Raw genomic sequence first — 15,119 nt, forward strand, 5'->3', positions numbered from 1 at the left:
AGCCGCCTGGGGAGGGCGGCGACTCCTGGGACCCCGAGCTCAGCCGCGGCCCTCGCTGCCGTTCCGCGTCGGCCCAGGGCCCCGATGTGGCCTCCAAGCCCCCTGGAAACGGGAAGGCCCGCAGCTCCGCGGGCTGGCGGGGCAAGGGGGCCGGGGACAGAATGGACTGGGGTTGGGGGCTCAGGGAGGCCTTGCCGGAGTGAGCCATCTAAGGTGAACAATGGGAATGGAGGAGAGGTGGGGTGCCTGAGGATTAGTGACTTCCAGGAACTGGGGAGTCTCTCAGGATCGAGGTTGGGGCAGGGAGAGGTCAGGTTGGGCCAGTTAAGGATTCACATTTATCATGGGGGTGGTGGTGGTGGGAGAGTAGAAGGGAGGAGGAGGATTCCACCCCGGAATGGTGAACCCACTGCAGAGGGCCGGGTGGTTGCCCCTACGCGCACGGGCTCGGAAATGTTCTCTCAACCTGGAACCCAGACAGTGCAGCTGGGAGAGGCCAGGCCTTCAACCTAGAACTCCTGGTGCCCCACCTCAGGAGCCATACCCCGCTTTAGCACTTCTAGCAGGGGCGTAGGCTGCCACCCATGGATATCTAGGGGGAATTCTATCAGTGCCCTTGACAGAGGCCTCTGGAGTCACAAGAGAGAGACTGCTGGCACCTTGGTCTCCCATCCAGGCAGTGGACGCTGCCGGTCTCTTCTAGGATGCCCATGATCACATCCACCCTGGGCAGAGTGCCTGGAGTCACTTCTGGGCTGCTTGGCCGGGCACCGCTCTTCCCAAGCACCTGGGGAGTATCTGTAAGTGCATAGCCGTGGCTGGAGGAAGGGGGCACCTGTCCAGACAGGACCAGACCCAACCCAATGCAGCCAATGCTGCTTATACCACTCCACTGCCTGGCTCCTGCGCTCCCCTCCCCGCCGTATATCCCAGGGAGTTAGGAACAGCTGTTAGGATACCCAGGGTAGGCCTTAGGGTCAGTCCTCTGAGGTAAAAGTGAAGGTGTTTGTATCCAGACACTCAACAGACTGGTTAGTGGGGGGGCCTTGGGCCATATGCTCCGTGTGTGTGGCTTCTGGGCAGTCAGGACCCCTAGTGAGTCCTCCATGGATGGGCCAGCTCCCTGACCAGGTGGCCCTGGTTATAAATAGCCACGGAGGGGGGGGGCTGGCAATCAGGTGTGACATTTCTTTTTCAAATATTTTATTTATTCATGAGAGAGAGAAAGAGACACAGGCAGAGAGAGAAGCAGGTTCCATTAAGGGAGCCCGACGTGGGACTTGATCCCAGGTCTCCAGGATCACACCCTGGGTTGAAGGCGGCACTAAACCGCTGAGCCACCCGGGCTGCCCTTTTTTTTTTTTTTTTTTTTTTTTTTTTAAGATTTTATTAATAGAGAGAGAGAGAGAGAGAGAGAGGCAGAGACAGGCAGAAGGAGAAGCCAGCTCCCTGTGGGGAGCCTGATGTAGGACTCGATCCCGGGTCTCCAGGATCATGCCCCGGGCTGAAGGCAGGTGCTAAACTGCTGAGCCACCCAGGGATCCCAAGTGTGACTTTTTTTTTTTTAAGTGTGACATTTTATTTTTTTTAATTTTTTTTATTTATGATAGTCACAGAGAGAGAGAGAGAGGCAGAGACACAGGCAGAGGGAGAAGCAGGCTCCATGCACCGGGAGCCCGATGTGGGATTCGATCCCGGGTCTCCAGGATCGCGCCCTGGGCCAAAGGCAGGCGCCAAACTGCTGTGTCACCCAGGGATCCCAAGTGTGACATTTCTAAGGCAAACACAGTGATCTAGTCAGCCCTAGGCTTTGGCCATCTACTGCCCTGCCAGCAGAGGGCAGCCTGCCCTGGGTGTTAGGCCCCCAGCACCCTTCCTCCAGCACAGCTCACCCACTGCTGTCTTTACCAGTGTCCCTGTCCTGGGCTCGGCTGGCTCTGGGGCAGGTGGAGATGGGCCTCCCATGGTTTTTCTGAGGGCTTTGTACAAAACGCTTCATTAGCCTGGGCTCCTCCCAGCTGCCCTGGGAAGCGATTTTAGGTACCACCTGGCTTGCCCAAAGCCACACAGATGAGTAGCCAAGCCAACCCTGAGAAGGATGTAGATGCCCTGGTGTCCACTTTCCCTTGGGGAACCCAAGGGCTCAGGCACTGTTCTGGTTTGACAGGCCATGGTTTGGCTGGCTGGGGCTGGGCTTTCTGCTGGACCTGAAGGGCAGGACTCCCAGTGGCCCCCAGCCCAGGACACCACCCATGGCCTTCAGGTCAGCATGGGCATAGGTGGAGCTGGGGCGGCTGAGGGGATTGCTGCCATGGCCTCATGTGGCCTATTCCTTCCCCCTGCTTCTAGGCAGGAAATAACCCTGTCAGCTGGGCTTGAGGCCTGAGACGGATTCCGAAGCTCTTGGTGGGTGTTTCTGCACACCTGGAGCTGCATTCTCTCTCTCTGGGCCCGAGGGAGCCCCGTGTGAGGCTGCAGCTGTTGTGGCCAGTTTCCATCTCCAGGCTTCCAGGATAAGCCTGAGTCGGGAACATTCTCTCACCACCAGGTGTGCCTGGTGAAGGAGTCTTTCTCAGCCGTGGGTGGGGGTGAAGGACTGACCCCCCCTGCCCTCCTGTAGTGGCCTTGGTGGCTTGTCTGCTCCCCAAGGCTGCTGGCCTAGGTGACATGTGCTAATGACACATGATGCACAGCCTCATCTCACACATGCACACATGTGTGCACAGACAGGGTCACAGATGTGTGTGCACACACAGCTGTACATAGGCACCATTCACACGCACTGCCCCTCAGACTCACACCCCACAAGCCTTTCCAATGATCCCTTGTCCTGAGTATGTGGGGGTTTGTATGACGGGCACAGGGGCCCTGGCACCAGCTGGGAGGCTCCTTCTAGCAGAAGGAGCTAGACCTCCTGCCTCTTTCTCCAGAGCGCCAAGGTGTCAGAGCTGCTTCCATGAAAGGCTGGAAGGAGCGCCAGGGCAGGGCTCCCATATGCTGGGCATGCTCCAGTCAGGTGGGCTCAGCTCTCTCTTGAGAGGCACCTCCCTGAGTCCTTGAAAGCACCTTCCACCCCCAACTACGGAAAGGCCACTGGAAGCTCAGAGCTAGCATCCTGCGTAGGCTGGAGGGACGGTAAGCAGGGTGCTGGTGTCTCCAGGCCAGGATGTGGAACCAGCCCTGGGAGGGAAGGGGTGTTCTCTCCAGCCAGCAAGTCATGGGGCAAACCTGAGTTCTGGGGTATGCAGGTACTGGCACCCTGGGGGGTAAGGGAGGGGTGGGTCCGTGAAGCCTCTGGCCCCTGCATCCTGTGCCCAACAGGAAAGCAGCCCCAAGACAAATGACCACCCAGGACCAACGTCCAGCCAAACAGCAGCTTTATTAGTGATGCTGGATTCTTGACACACCAACAGTGTGCACGCAAGTATTCCCTAGGGAGCCTCTGGAGGCAGGGACAACACTGTAGCACTTACACAGGAGTGATAGAAATAAAGCTTTGGTGTGTAGGTTTTCAGGAGAGCACAGGTTAACACTGCAAGACGAACACTTCACACAACACCAGCTCTCAATGTGGATTGGGTTTTTGGCCAAGGGGGTGAATTCTAAGTGACGAGACATTGGGGCCACTCCGGGGCCCGGCGTGAGGATGGCCTCTAGGGCTGGGGCTCGGCCCGGCCCTGCCGTTTCGCCTTCATCTGCAGGTACCGCCCTTTGCCTTCCTCAAAGCGCTTCTTCTCGTCCTCGGTCTCGGGCTGTGGACCACACACATAGAGACAGACAGGTTAGACCGGGGGCCAAGGCCGGGGCCCTGCCCCAGGAGGACTCAGAAGGCCCCACCGGGCTGCCAGGCACTGGCCTTGGGACCCACGGGAAGAAGTCCCTGTAGGGATGCCAGCAGCACAGGCACCCCCACACCACCCTTCACAGCAGGTGGAATCCCAAGCCCAGTGCCTCTGTGGTAAGGAACTTCTGCTAAAAATGCAGACAATAAATGAAACGTGGGAAGGAAGGCCTAAAACGCAGCCTGTGGGTGTGAGGAAGGAAGAGGGTCCCTGCTGAGTGAGGGGAGGGCTGCGTTTGGTCCACACCCAGGGAATGCTAGCAGCTCACAGCCCCTGCCCCAAAGGCAAGTGGGGATAAGCACTGGGCTGGCTGTGTGACCTTAGGAAGGCCACTTTATTGTACCAGGAGCAATAGTGATCACTTTGTGGGCAGGGAGCCCGGGACGGCAGATGACCAGGAAGTGGCTCCTTGGGTCCCACTCACCCCTTCTGTCGCTTTCCTCTGAGCAACCTAAGAAGCTATGTCCCCATACTCCGGGTAGGGGGTGAGGGGGCACAGAGCCTACTGCTCAGAGGGAATTAGCTGGAGGCTGGGTTTTGCCTGCCGACCTGGCACGACTGAATGGTGCCCCCTTTCACTTTTACGAGTAGCCTAGGTGGCTGTCAGTTTTAAGCATCAGACTTGGTTTTGGCTCAGGTCACGATCTCAGGGTGAGATTGAACCCCGCTTTGGGCTCTGTGCTCAGCAGAGTCTGCTAGAGGATTCTCTCTCTTCCTCTGCTCCTACCCCCTCTCTCCCACTCTCTCTCTCTAAACTAAAATTAAAAAAAAAAAAAAAAAAAAAGAGTGGCCTGGCCTGGCCGCTAAGGGCAGCGGTCACTCCCCAAGGCCCCATCTATTCGCTGCAAAGTTCCCTCTGGTCCGCCCTGCTCACGAATTCAGGTTGAAAGAGCTGCGCTGATTCCTCGGGGACGTTTTCCTTGTGATACTTTAAGGGTGTCTGAAAGCCAAAGAAATGGGGCAGTTGCCCTTCATCCACAATGACACCAAGCCCCAGCGGCTATTTTTAGGCTCAAGTGTTTTACAGGCAAATGGTATATTGGCAAAAGAGAGAACAATCAGCCCGAGGATATAATGTCAGGTTAAACCAAATATCTCCTCCCCCTCAGCCTTCTCAGAAAGTGTTCGCTAAATGTCACCAGGTGTAAACTGTCAAAACCTCGTGGCGTAGAGCCAGTGGGACATAGGGTATTTAAAGAACTGGGATCATGCTCCTTATGGTGGCTCCGGTGCCTATTTGGAGTCTTCGGAGCACATGTGGGAAGTGGTGGCTTTCCAAGACGCGTTAGTGAAGATGGCCCTCCTGCTGCTCTGGTTTCATCTCTGGCTGACTTTTTAAAAAAATGAAATTTGAGGCCATGCAATTTAACCTGAAACAGCCTAGGGAAACAATGTTCTCTCGGTTAGAGCAGGCAGTGCTAAGGGGGAGCCTTCTGGGGGCAAGAGGGCCAGGGGGCCAATCCTTGTTGCTGAAGGCACCCCACAAAGACCAGGCCGCATTCTGATGGGGCTGGCTCCTGTGCAACGCAGGCATAACATGCCCAGCCAGGGCTTCTCCAATGCTTCCATGTGCATAAGTCCCCCGGGGATCTTACACATGCAGATTCTGATCCAGGGGGTCTAGGGGCCTGAGATTAATTGCTTTCTTTTTTTTTTTTTTTAAAGATTTTATTTATTTATTCATAGACACACAGAGAGAGGCAGAAGAACATGCAGAGGAAGAGAAGCAGGCTCCATGCAGGGAGCCCGATGCGGGACTCGATCCTAGGTCTCCAAGATCACACCCCAGGCTGCAGGCGGCACCAAACCGCTGAGCCACCAGGGCTGCCCCTTGAGATTAATTTCTAACAAGCATCCGGTGATGTGATGCTGCTGGCCTGGAGGCCACACTGAGTAGCAGGTCTCTGCCCTCTATCCATCGATTCCTGTACCAAATGGGGGACAGCCAAAGAGTCCAAGAATGCAAGGTGAAGGCCACCAGGCTGGGACAGTAGGGGCCTTCTCTTTCCCCGCTGTGGAATGTGCTTGGTGTGGCTGAGGGGAACTGTGGCTCCTATCCATTTGCAGCCAAAGGCCACAGCTCAGGAGAGCTGCATGGCCGAGCCCCTCCTTGGGAGTGGAGGACCAGCTCACGGGCAGAGTGTTTGGGTCCTGAAGGTGGCAAACAGGGGAGCTGGCTGAAGGGGAGAGCGTGGGCTGGGCCACGTGCCAAGGGTCCTCCCAGCTCCAAAGGCCCAGCCCCTCTCTGTTGAGGGTTCTGGAGTGGGGCCTCCCTCCAGCTGGTGGAGTTTCCATCCCTGGAGCAAGGAAAAGGCAAGAGCTAGGAAAGAAAATAATTTCTCAAAAACAAGAGCAAGAGCTTGGCATGGGCATGGCAGCAGGATGGAGACTCATGGCCACCCAGGCCGTTTGCAGAGTCCACGGGAGCCAGGTCCAGCCTGATGGGAGGGGTGCCTTTCCATGTCTCCAGTCCATGCTTTCTACCAGCATTTCTACAAACTGGCAGACATGGGATTTGCACAAGGAATGTGGTCCCCAAGTGCTTGTGTCACCAGCCAAAGGCTCTCAGGGCTCAGAAGAGCAGGGAAGGGTCCAGGGAAGAGCAGCAAATGGAGTCGTCCCCAGGGGCACCCTAGAGTGTGGGCAGAAGTGGGTCATTCAAGGGGTGTCTGGGTGGCTTGGTCAGTTAACCATCTGCTCAGGTTATGATCCCAGGTTCCTGGGATCAAGCCCAGTGTCAAGCTCCCTGCTCAGTGTGGAGCCTGCTTCTCCTTCCTCTGCACCTTCTCCCGGCTCATGTTCTCACGCTCTCAGTAAATAAAATTAATCTTAAAAAAAAAAAAAAGAAAAAAGGGGCACCTGGGTGGCTCAGTGGTTGAGCATCTGCCTTTGGCTCAGGTCCTGATCCCAGGGTCCCGGGACCAAATCCCATATTGGGCTCCCCGGGAGGAGCCTGCTTCTCCCTCTGCCTATGGGTCTGCCTCTCTCTCTGTGTCTCTCATGAGAATAAAAATCTTAAAAAAAAAAATAAGCAAAAAAACCCTTGACAGCTCTGGGAGATGCCTAGATAGACACTGGCTAGCACCACCTGCCTTCTGGATTGGGCTGGCCTGCCTTGGGACCCCCATCACACTGCATGGCCCTTCCTGGAATGGCCTTTTTTTTTTTTTTTAAAGATTTATTTATTCATGAGAGACATTGAGCAAGAGAGAGGCAGAGACACAGGCAGAGGGAGAAGCAGGCTCCATGCAGGGAGCCCAACATGGGACTCGATCCCGGGGCTCCAGGATCACGCCCTGGGCTGAAGGCAGTGCTAAACCGCTGAGCCACCCCGGCTGCCCAAGGAATGGCCTCTTCATTCTGCTCCCAAACCAGCCCAGCCTCCCCTCTGGAGCTGGAGTGGGGTGGGGGGAGGAGAAGGGGGTGGCAGCAGGGCTGGCTTATCTCTGGCTTTGCTGCTTACCCATCATAAGGCTCAGAGACTCACCTATATTCCTTTTCTGTAAAATGGACCGGTATCCATCCTATAGGGTTGCTGGGGGTAGGTACCAAAGTCCTTTCAGCTGTCCCCACAAGCGAGAGAAAGAAGCCCCCCAACTCTCCATCCATCTCTTGTATGAGTCCATTTATACCAAACATTTGGAGTAAGCACAACCACAGAACACAGGCTAGTGGTGCCAGGGCCCGGGGGAGGGCTGATGACTACGGGGCACATAGTTTCTTTTGGGGGGATGAAAATGTTCTAAAATGGACCATGGCAATCGTTGCACAGCCCTGTGAATATACTAACAGCCGCTGGATTATATGCGGTCAATGGAGGAACTACGGTATGTGATCATAGCTCAGCACCACCAGCTGTGAACAGCCTCCTCAACAGTTCACAGAGTCAGAGAAGCTTCAGCATGGCCATGTCCCCCTCCCCAATCGTGGCACACAAGGGGCTGCAGGGCAAAGGAAACGGTCAATTTAACTTGGCCCTCTCTCTACAGTGGCCAAGCTTGATTCGCTCATTCCCCACATGTGTCCCGAGCACCTCCTGTGTGCTGCTCTGTGCTAGGTGCAGGGACCCTGGGCAACAGCTTCTGGGGAGCGGCCTGCACTGAGTGAGTCCTGACACATGCCAGGACCGCACCAGCACATCAGAGTCTGCACAACAACCCACGAGCAGCACCAGTCATTACTGCTTCCCTTCTACTGATGACGACGTGCAGCAGAGAGAGGGTGAGTGGCTTGCCCAAATGACAGCTGGTTAGTGGTAGGGCCTTGATTTGAACCTGGGCACGGCTGCTGATGTCCAGGTCATTCCATGCCAATGGGCTCTTATCGGTGGGCTCATCAGCGGCAGTGGGGGACATGGTGACCCTCCAAAGTTGCCATGGTGAACGGGAAGGGCCTGCCCTCCCAGAACAAGCCTAGAGCCCACTTGGACATGCAGCGGTGCAGCCCCTGGGTGCTTCTCCATCTGGGAGGGAACAAGCCCATGGGCACCAGCCACTGGACTGAAGGCACCCTCTCATTCTGGTGCCAGCCTGCCAGGAGATCACGATCAGAGGTGTGTTTCTGTCCCAGCCGCTCGCTCCAGCTGTGGAGCTACTCACCCCTCAGGGGCCAACAGGCCATCAAGCCTTCCAAAATGTGTGCACCAAAGGCTCTGGATGCTTCTCTCACTAGTTCAGGCAACGAGTGACTGGGGGCAGAGCCTGAAGTGCAGGTGATTCCCATCTATGTTGCTGGCACAAAACACGGTAAATTCTAGCGTCCACTCGGTGGAGGGGGAGGCCAGCGCCCAGCACCAACGTTCAATATTCCACAGCGAACTCAGCAGCTGGGATCTGCCCTCAGACAGAACTAACACCGTCTCGTGATGGATGTGGAGGCAGCTGGCTAGCTGCAGCGAGCCCGAGACATTCGCAAGGCCTTGGACGAAGGAGCCCGCCAAGGACTCATCCCTCTTTTGGTCTTGGCATGAGCCTCGTGAGCTGCGTGTTCTGGGCTCTGGAGCACCCCCCCACCAAGCCTGGAAGCAGTACTGGGTTGACATCAAGGCATGGAGCACCCACCCTAGGAGGGCTGCACCCCTCCCCTCACCTGGCTGCCCTGGATGACAGTCAAAGGCAGGGAGGTTCCTCGCTGCCACCCTGCAAACAGGGGTGGGCAGGGCAGCATCTCTGCTCTCTGTGCTGGCACAGTCCCTGCCCTGCTGGCTGGAGGATGTTCGGCCTCCTTGGGCCGTGGGTTCTGACAAACAGCCTTCCCAGCCAAGTGACGAAGAGAGGCCACCACTTCCCCACCGGGTGTGAAGCCGACAGAACAGACAGATGGCTGCCTGCACGCGGCCCCCGCCCACGGCCCAGCTGCTGCCTCCTTGCATCCCATCTCCCTCCATCCGGCAAAGTAAATAAATACATAAGTTGTTGGCTGTTGCTGTTTTTAATGGAGGGCTGGGGGTGGCGGGGAGAAGGAAAAAGCTCTTCCGTGGGAAATCACATTTGCCTTCAAATGCCTGGAGTTGTGGGCAGGAAGAGGGCTCGGGACCATAGGGTGATAGCTCTCGATGGCCCGAGCACCACACTGGCACCCTGGGGTTGGGGCGGGGCTCGGACCTTGGAGCACCACATCCCAGGGCATGAGGAGGTGCCCACGTGGTGGAAGGGACGGTGGACGGGTGGGCCACAGGGGCTTGGCCCCCGCCCTCCCCGGCAAGCTTCACCCACCTATAAATTGGGGACTCGAGAGTGTGGTATGGCCAGGCATTTCTTGCAGTGCCAGCAGAAGGCTGCCCATGTGCAGGAATCACGCCATGTATGCATGTGCATACCCATGAGGTAGCCATGTCGCAGAACAGGAGTCCTTACTATCTGCCAACCCACAGCACCGCCCGTGGGGGAGAGGGGTGGGTGGCCCTGGGGGTCATCTTCACAGCTGGCCACAGAGACCAGGGCTCGAAGATGCCCCTGCCCCTCTGCTCAGGGAGCCCCGTGGCTCCCGCCTGCCAGCTGCAGGGGCCTCAGATCTGCGTCCTCTCCCTCCCTCCTCCTGCTCTCCTGCCAGATGCTGTCTTCCAGGCTCCCTTCCACGGGAGGGAAGCCTGTGGCTCGCAGAGCCTAACGGTGCAGACCAAATGTTTTCCAGTTTGCATTTTCTGTGCTGCGAGAACACACATTTGGAACTTGGCACGGAGGGCGAGTGACTAAGTTCCACCCTTGGTAAAATCAATAGCTTGTCCTTTTTGTAATTAACGAATGTCTGGTGTGAAGAGGGTTTCCCGTGGTGACAGAACAACTTCCTGCGAGCCGGAGGGACACAGACATTCTTAATTAGGAAACCACGCACGCACCCTCTCCCGTCTTTGTAATGGGAGACAGGAGGGATCTTGGGACAATTGTGCAGGCAATTAGGATGTCTTCTGATGACTGGGGCCACTCAGCACAGGACGAACTTGGCATCCAGGACCCCTAGCCTAGCAAACAGTCCTGTCCCCAGAGCCCGCGGGGCTCCCCCCAAGGACACAACCTCAGCAGGCGGGTCCGGGCACCTGGGAAGCCACCCCTGAGGGCAGGCAGGTTACAGAGCTCTCACCACCTGGCCTGAGGCACCCACAGGGGGCTCATCGTGGCGGCCTCCACTGGCAGCTCTAACAGTGAGATGGCTGTAGAACCTTGAGCACTCTCATTGGGGCTCCTCACCCTGCTGCTAGGCTCAGCCTCCAGCATGTCTGCTCTGCTGTGCAGCCAAGGACTCCCCTAGGAGAGGCTGGCAGCATGGGGCCACGGGAAAGGCAGGGGAGGGGGGCAGTCTCCGGTAGAGAAGGTGAAGAGGACTCGGTCCTATTGGCCGGCTTCCCCCAGGTATTGTGGGGGGTGTCACAGCACTTGCTCCTCACACCTGGGCTGACACGGCTGTCCTCTCTGGACAGTGATAAAGACCGTAACTGCCATTTGCAGAGGCTGGGCCTGGCCTCACTTGAGTCCTTGGCCCCATGTGTGTGCATGTGCTGTGTGTTGAGTCTGTCTTTCCTGCCGTCTGTCTGAAGCCAGCACTGTGCCTGGGACACAGTGAGGGCCCAGGACACATCTGCTGAATGAGTGATGAGCAAACCAACCGAAGAGCAAAACAAAAGAGCCTTCATTCCAAATTGGTGTAGTCTTTTTGTTAAAGATCCAAAACCAGTGGTTTTGCTCATAGGACACACAGTTAAGCATCATCTGTCCCCACTCAAGTCTAGAGCTCAGCCCACTGACGGGCTCAAAGGAGCCTACATGGGTGACAAAGGCATGAGCAGGAGTGTACAGCGTGCCAAGGTGGGGATGAAGCCCCCAGAAGCAGGAGCTCCTCCCCTACTGGCAGTGCTGACATGCTTCACCCTGAGTGTGTGTGTGTGAGCACGCAGGGAGGCCCTTCTGCATCCTTCCTACCACCAAGGTGGGACAGAGAGAGGGGTCCAGGGCCTGTTTCTTACCTGTACCTCTGAGTATACTTTGAGTACTGTGTCCCTCGATTCACAGGGCCTTTGCCACGGGACTCCACCTTGCAGAGAAAGCATGGTGCCACCAGGCAGCAGGTTTTCATATAAGCTGGGGGTGGGTGGCACCATATTCCACCCTGGGGCACACCAGGCCTGCTCTGCTGCGCACCCCTCCGTGGGGGTCAGCAACCTTCATAGGTCTCTCCCCTCATTTACTGTCCAACGTGGCTGCAGCGGAACCTGGGGCTCCCTGACGTACTGGGATCCCCGCCTTTCCACTGTAGGTCTCCCCCACGGGCCTCCCCTCCTGCAGCTGCCTTCTGGCACCACACAGAATCAGGCCTAATGTTGCCCTCTGAGAGCTCGCCTCTGGGTTTCCAGCTCTAAGGAAATTAAAAAAGCAAGGGGTTCCCTGGACTTGAAAACAACGCCAACAAAGCAACAAGACTGGTATTTCATGAGTAGAAACCACCAGCATTTTAACATGAAAAGGTTTATCACTGGTGCCATGAGCCCTCCCATTTGGACAGCAGGCTGGTGAATATTAACTGAGTGGTCTCCAAAACACATGCCACTTGGGCAAAGGGGACGTTAGGGAGCAGCCAGGGACACAGTGGAGTTTCCGAGGGCATGGTCGGAGGAAAAGCCTGGGCTCAGCAGAGCATGTGAAGGCCGTGCAGGTGGGGCATCCACAGCTGAGATTCTCCTAGGCCACCGACATTCCCCAGCACTAAGCTTTTGGGTGACAGGAGCAGCTTCAGGACCCTGGCATTATCTCATCACAAGACAGACTCTCTGTGAAGCCTCCAGAACCAAGGGAGAGAACAGAACACTAGGCGGAGAAGCTTGGTGAGCAGTCCAGTCCCTGACGCACCCCTGTGCAAGGAAGCAGCGAGTACAGCTTCCCTTGGTACCGTGGCTGCTCATACCCTTCCAGGAACAGGGTTGAGCTGCTGCACTACAGTGCATCTGAATTTCTGAAGTCAGAGAGTAACTGGAAGTCATTCTAGTACAGTGAGCATCCAGGCTGCTGACATGTCTTCCCAGGCAGGAAGGGGCCAGTGGGGTGGGTGCCCTCCGAGCACGCGTTCTCACTGTACTCTGGGTAGAGCTCACCGGCTGGGGTAAGCCTTGCTCTAAAAGGACAGAGGGATGGCCACCCGATTTCCTCACCACCTCCCGTTTTAACCTAGAAAATACTTTCTTGTCATTCAGTGGCTGAGGCTGCTGGGTCTAGGCCCTGGTCCACTGTGCCTCAGCCTTTCCTGGTGATCCTCACGTTTCTGGAAACTAAAAAGGTCTGGAAAAAAATCACCCATAGGTGTTGGGACCAACTCGATGCCAGGTCCCCAAGTGGCTTCCTCCATCTCTCTGCACAGGCCCCTCTCCAGCCCCGCTCAGTGAAATCTGGGGCGTGTCCTCTACCCCCAAGGTCAGAGGTCATAGCCAGAGAGAGGCCTTCAGAGGGAGGCAGGGCAGCAAGGGGCCCTGGACTTGGTGTCCAGACCAGCAGCCTGGCTCCATGCTCTGCATTTGCCTCTTTAATGATTAGCCTGGGAAGTGCCGGCAGCTGCTGGACTCGGTGCAGCCTCCCTAACATAAAATATTCATCAAGAAAAACCCCAAACAGCAACGCTGTCTTCCGTGTCAGCTGGGCCCTGGGGATGGAAGCTAAAAATAGACGGGAGGTAGAAGAATTGCTGACAGCAGGGGGTGGGGGTGGCGAGGAGGGGAGGAGGGCTGAGTGCCCCCCATGGGCACACACATTGGCTGTGGGGAGCACATGGGCTTTGGGAGACAGACGCTGCTCAGATGGTGGTCCTCGAGTGCCAGGGACAGGCTGGAGCTGAAAACCCCTCTTGGGGTGTCACCAGCCCTCCCTGCCAGAGGCTGGGCCCCAGGACACCTTCGTGAAGAATCAAAGACCATCTTTAATTAGCAAGCAGTAACATCCAGGATCAGCATGAGGACATCGCTAACCCCTGGCCCCTTAAACCCAGGGATTTGGTCACTGTCCCCGTCATTCAAGCAGTTGTCTTTTCCTACCATCCTTCTGCAGCCCTGCTAGGCACCAGTACCTCTTTCTCTGGGCTGGCCCTCACCTAGGACTGACATCCCCCTGTCCAATGTCATGGGTCTCTAGAAAGGGCACAGACAGCTTGCTGGATCTATAGACTGGCCCAGACCCAGGACTGCTTCCTGTGTCTGTGAAGGTCATAGTACCCCCACAAAGGGCTCCCTGACCGCAGGTACTCTCCACAGGAGACTGGACCCCTCTCAGCCACAGCACTGGTCTACCCAGTGGGCTGAGTTCTGGGGTGCATGTAAGGTGGGGGCTGCAGAGGCAGCCATGGCCCCTTCAAACAAGCCCACAGCAGCTGCTGAGCTCTTGGGGGTGAGCCTTACAAGTCAGTAATGGTTAGCACTTTGGACCTTGCCAGAAAACCCTGTCAATTCATGTTTACTCAGAATGGGCCTCTGCAAAATGAAGATGGTTTGACTCCTTGACTGTTCTTATTCATACCCATTTGGGGAGCCCTGTAGGCTTCTGTACCCACTCAGCTGACAGGAGAGGAAAGAGCCCAAGTGGTCAGAAGGCTGGGTCCCGGGGCTGGGCCTAGCAAGGATCAGCTGGGTGGCCTCAGGTGTCTTCCTGTCCCCTTCCCCCTCCTATGAGTGGCCACCTCTGGCCCCCAGGGCTCAAGTCCCTGGTTCCTTTTACCTGGATAGCCTCTGGGAAACAGCTCCCCTGCCCCAGCACCAGGCCCTGCTGCAATGCAGCCCTGTCCACAAGGCCCTCCTTGGAAGGGACCTACTCAGGTAGCGACAACTGTCTCAGGGGATGCCGATCCCCAACCTCCTGCTTCTTCCCTTGTGACCCTCAGGAGCATCTAACGCAGCAGTCCAGTGTCCCTACCTGCTCCCCCCAGGAGGGCAGCAGTTCCAGCAGAGCATAATGAACAGCAGCAGACAAGTGTGAAGCTCCCAGAATCCTCCTCCATCCTTTGTGGTGCGCACTAGGGCTGTCCCCCCAGTACAGATGCAGAAACAGGTGCACCAAATACGAGCCAGGGACCACACCATTAGAACTCCTGGGGCCCTGACCAGAAGCAGGTGGCAGGATACCCACACTCACGTGTGTGCCTGACAGTATGGGCGTGCCTGCAACAGTGAGGGGAGGGAGGCCCTGGGGTGTTTAGGGACCTGCAGCTGCCAACTGTCCAGCAGGGCACTGAGCAGTGGGGTGGAGAAAGATGGCTGGAGAGGTGAGCAAGCCCATGAGGCCCCCACAGGCATTTTCCTGAGCCCCACTGTTGTGGGCATCTTGGAGTCACATACCAGGCCAGGGCTGGATCCAAAACAAATGCATATGCACCAGAGGGTTTGAGATGGTGCTGGGTGCCCAGAGATGGTATGGGGATAGGAGAGAGTCACCAGGCAGTGGTGGGGTCAGGCTTTATCTTGAGTGTGCAGGGAAGACCATCTAAGGACAAACTCTCTGAAAAACAGTGGAAAGAGCTGACTCCATGATGGTCTGAGGGAAGGTGTCCAGGCAGAGAACAGCATGTGCAAAGTCCCTGAGGCAGGAATGAGTCTGGAGGCCGAGGCCAGAAAAGCCAACTTTGCTGTGCTGTACTGTGTTGATGTCACAGAGGCTGCTGAGCAGATCAGGCAGGAGAGGGAGAAAATCTGATTTTAACAAACTCCCTTGGCTCCAGTGTAGGGTCGGAGCAAGGGCAGCAGGAATGGAGGAGGCAGGACAACTCAGGGCTGAGCAGGGATCCAGCCATGGATGCAGCCTAGAGACAGTG

The 15,119-nt window shown here is 56.6% G+C and overlaps 1 protein-coding gene and 1 long non-coding RNA gene across 4 annotated transcripts in view; one reads left to right on the forward strand and one right to left on the reverse strand.

Moving 5' to 3' along the window:
* Positions 1–92: 92 nt before the first annotated feature.
* On the forward strand, positions 93–3,520 carry LOC111095976. 2 transcript variants are annotated; one of them, XR_005359838.1, is made up of 4 exons: positions 93–800; positions 2,350–2,548; positions 2,931–3,135; positions 3,322–3,520. It is a non-coding gene; the product is annotated as an uncharacterized LOC111095976 (long non-coding RNA). The 2 variants fall into 2 exon arrangements; XR_005359839.1 differs by lacking the exon at positions 93–800 and adding an exon at positions 1,689–2,263.
* Positions 3,361–15,119, reverse strand: part of ACOT7 (acyl-CoA thioesterase 7) — a 102,132-nt gene continuing 90,373 nt past the window's right edge. For both annotated transcript variants that reach the window (XM_038537793.1, XM_038537794.1), the window contains exon 9: positions 3,361–3,752. In XM_038537793.1, coding sequence (XP_038393721.1) covers positions 3,654–3,752 — 99 coding nt within the window. In that variant the 3' untranslated portion in view covers positions 3,361–3,653. The remainder of the gene's footprint in view (positions 3,753–15,119) is intronic.

This window comes from Canis lupus, chromosome 5 (assembly GCF_011100685.1).
Source record: "Canis lupus familiaris isolate Mischka breed German Shepherd chromosome 5, alternate assembly UU_Cfam_GSD_1.0, whole genome shotgun sequence".
NCBI classification, from domain to species: Eukaryota; Metazoa; Chordata; class Mammalia; order Carnivora; family Canidae; genus Canis; species Canis lupus.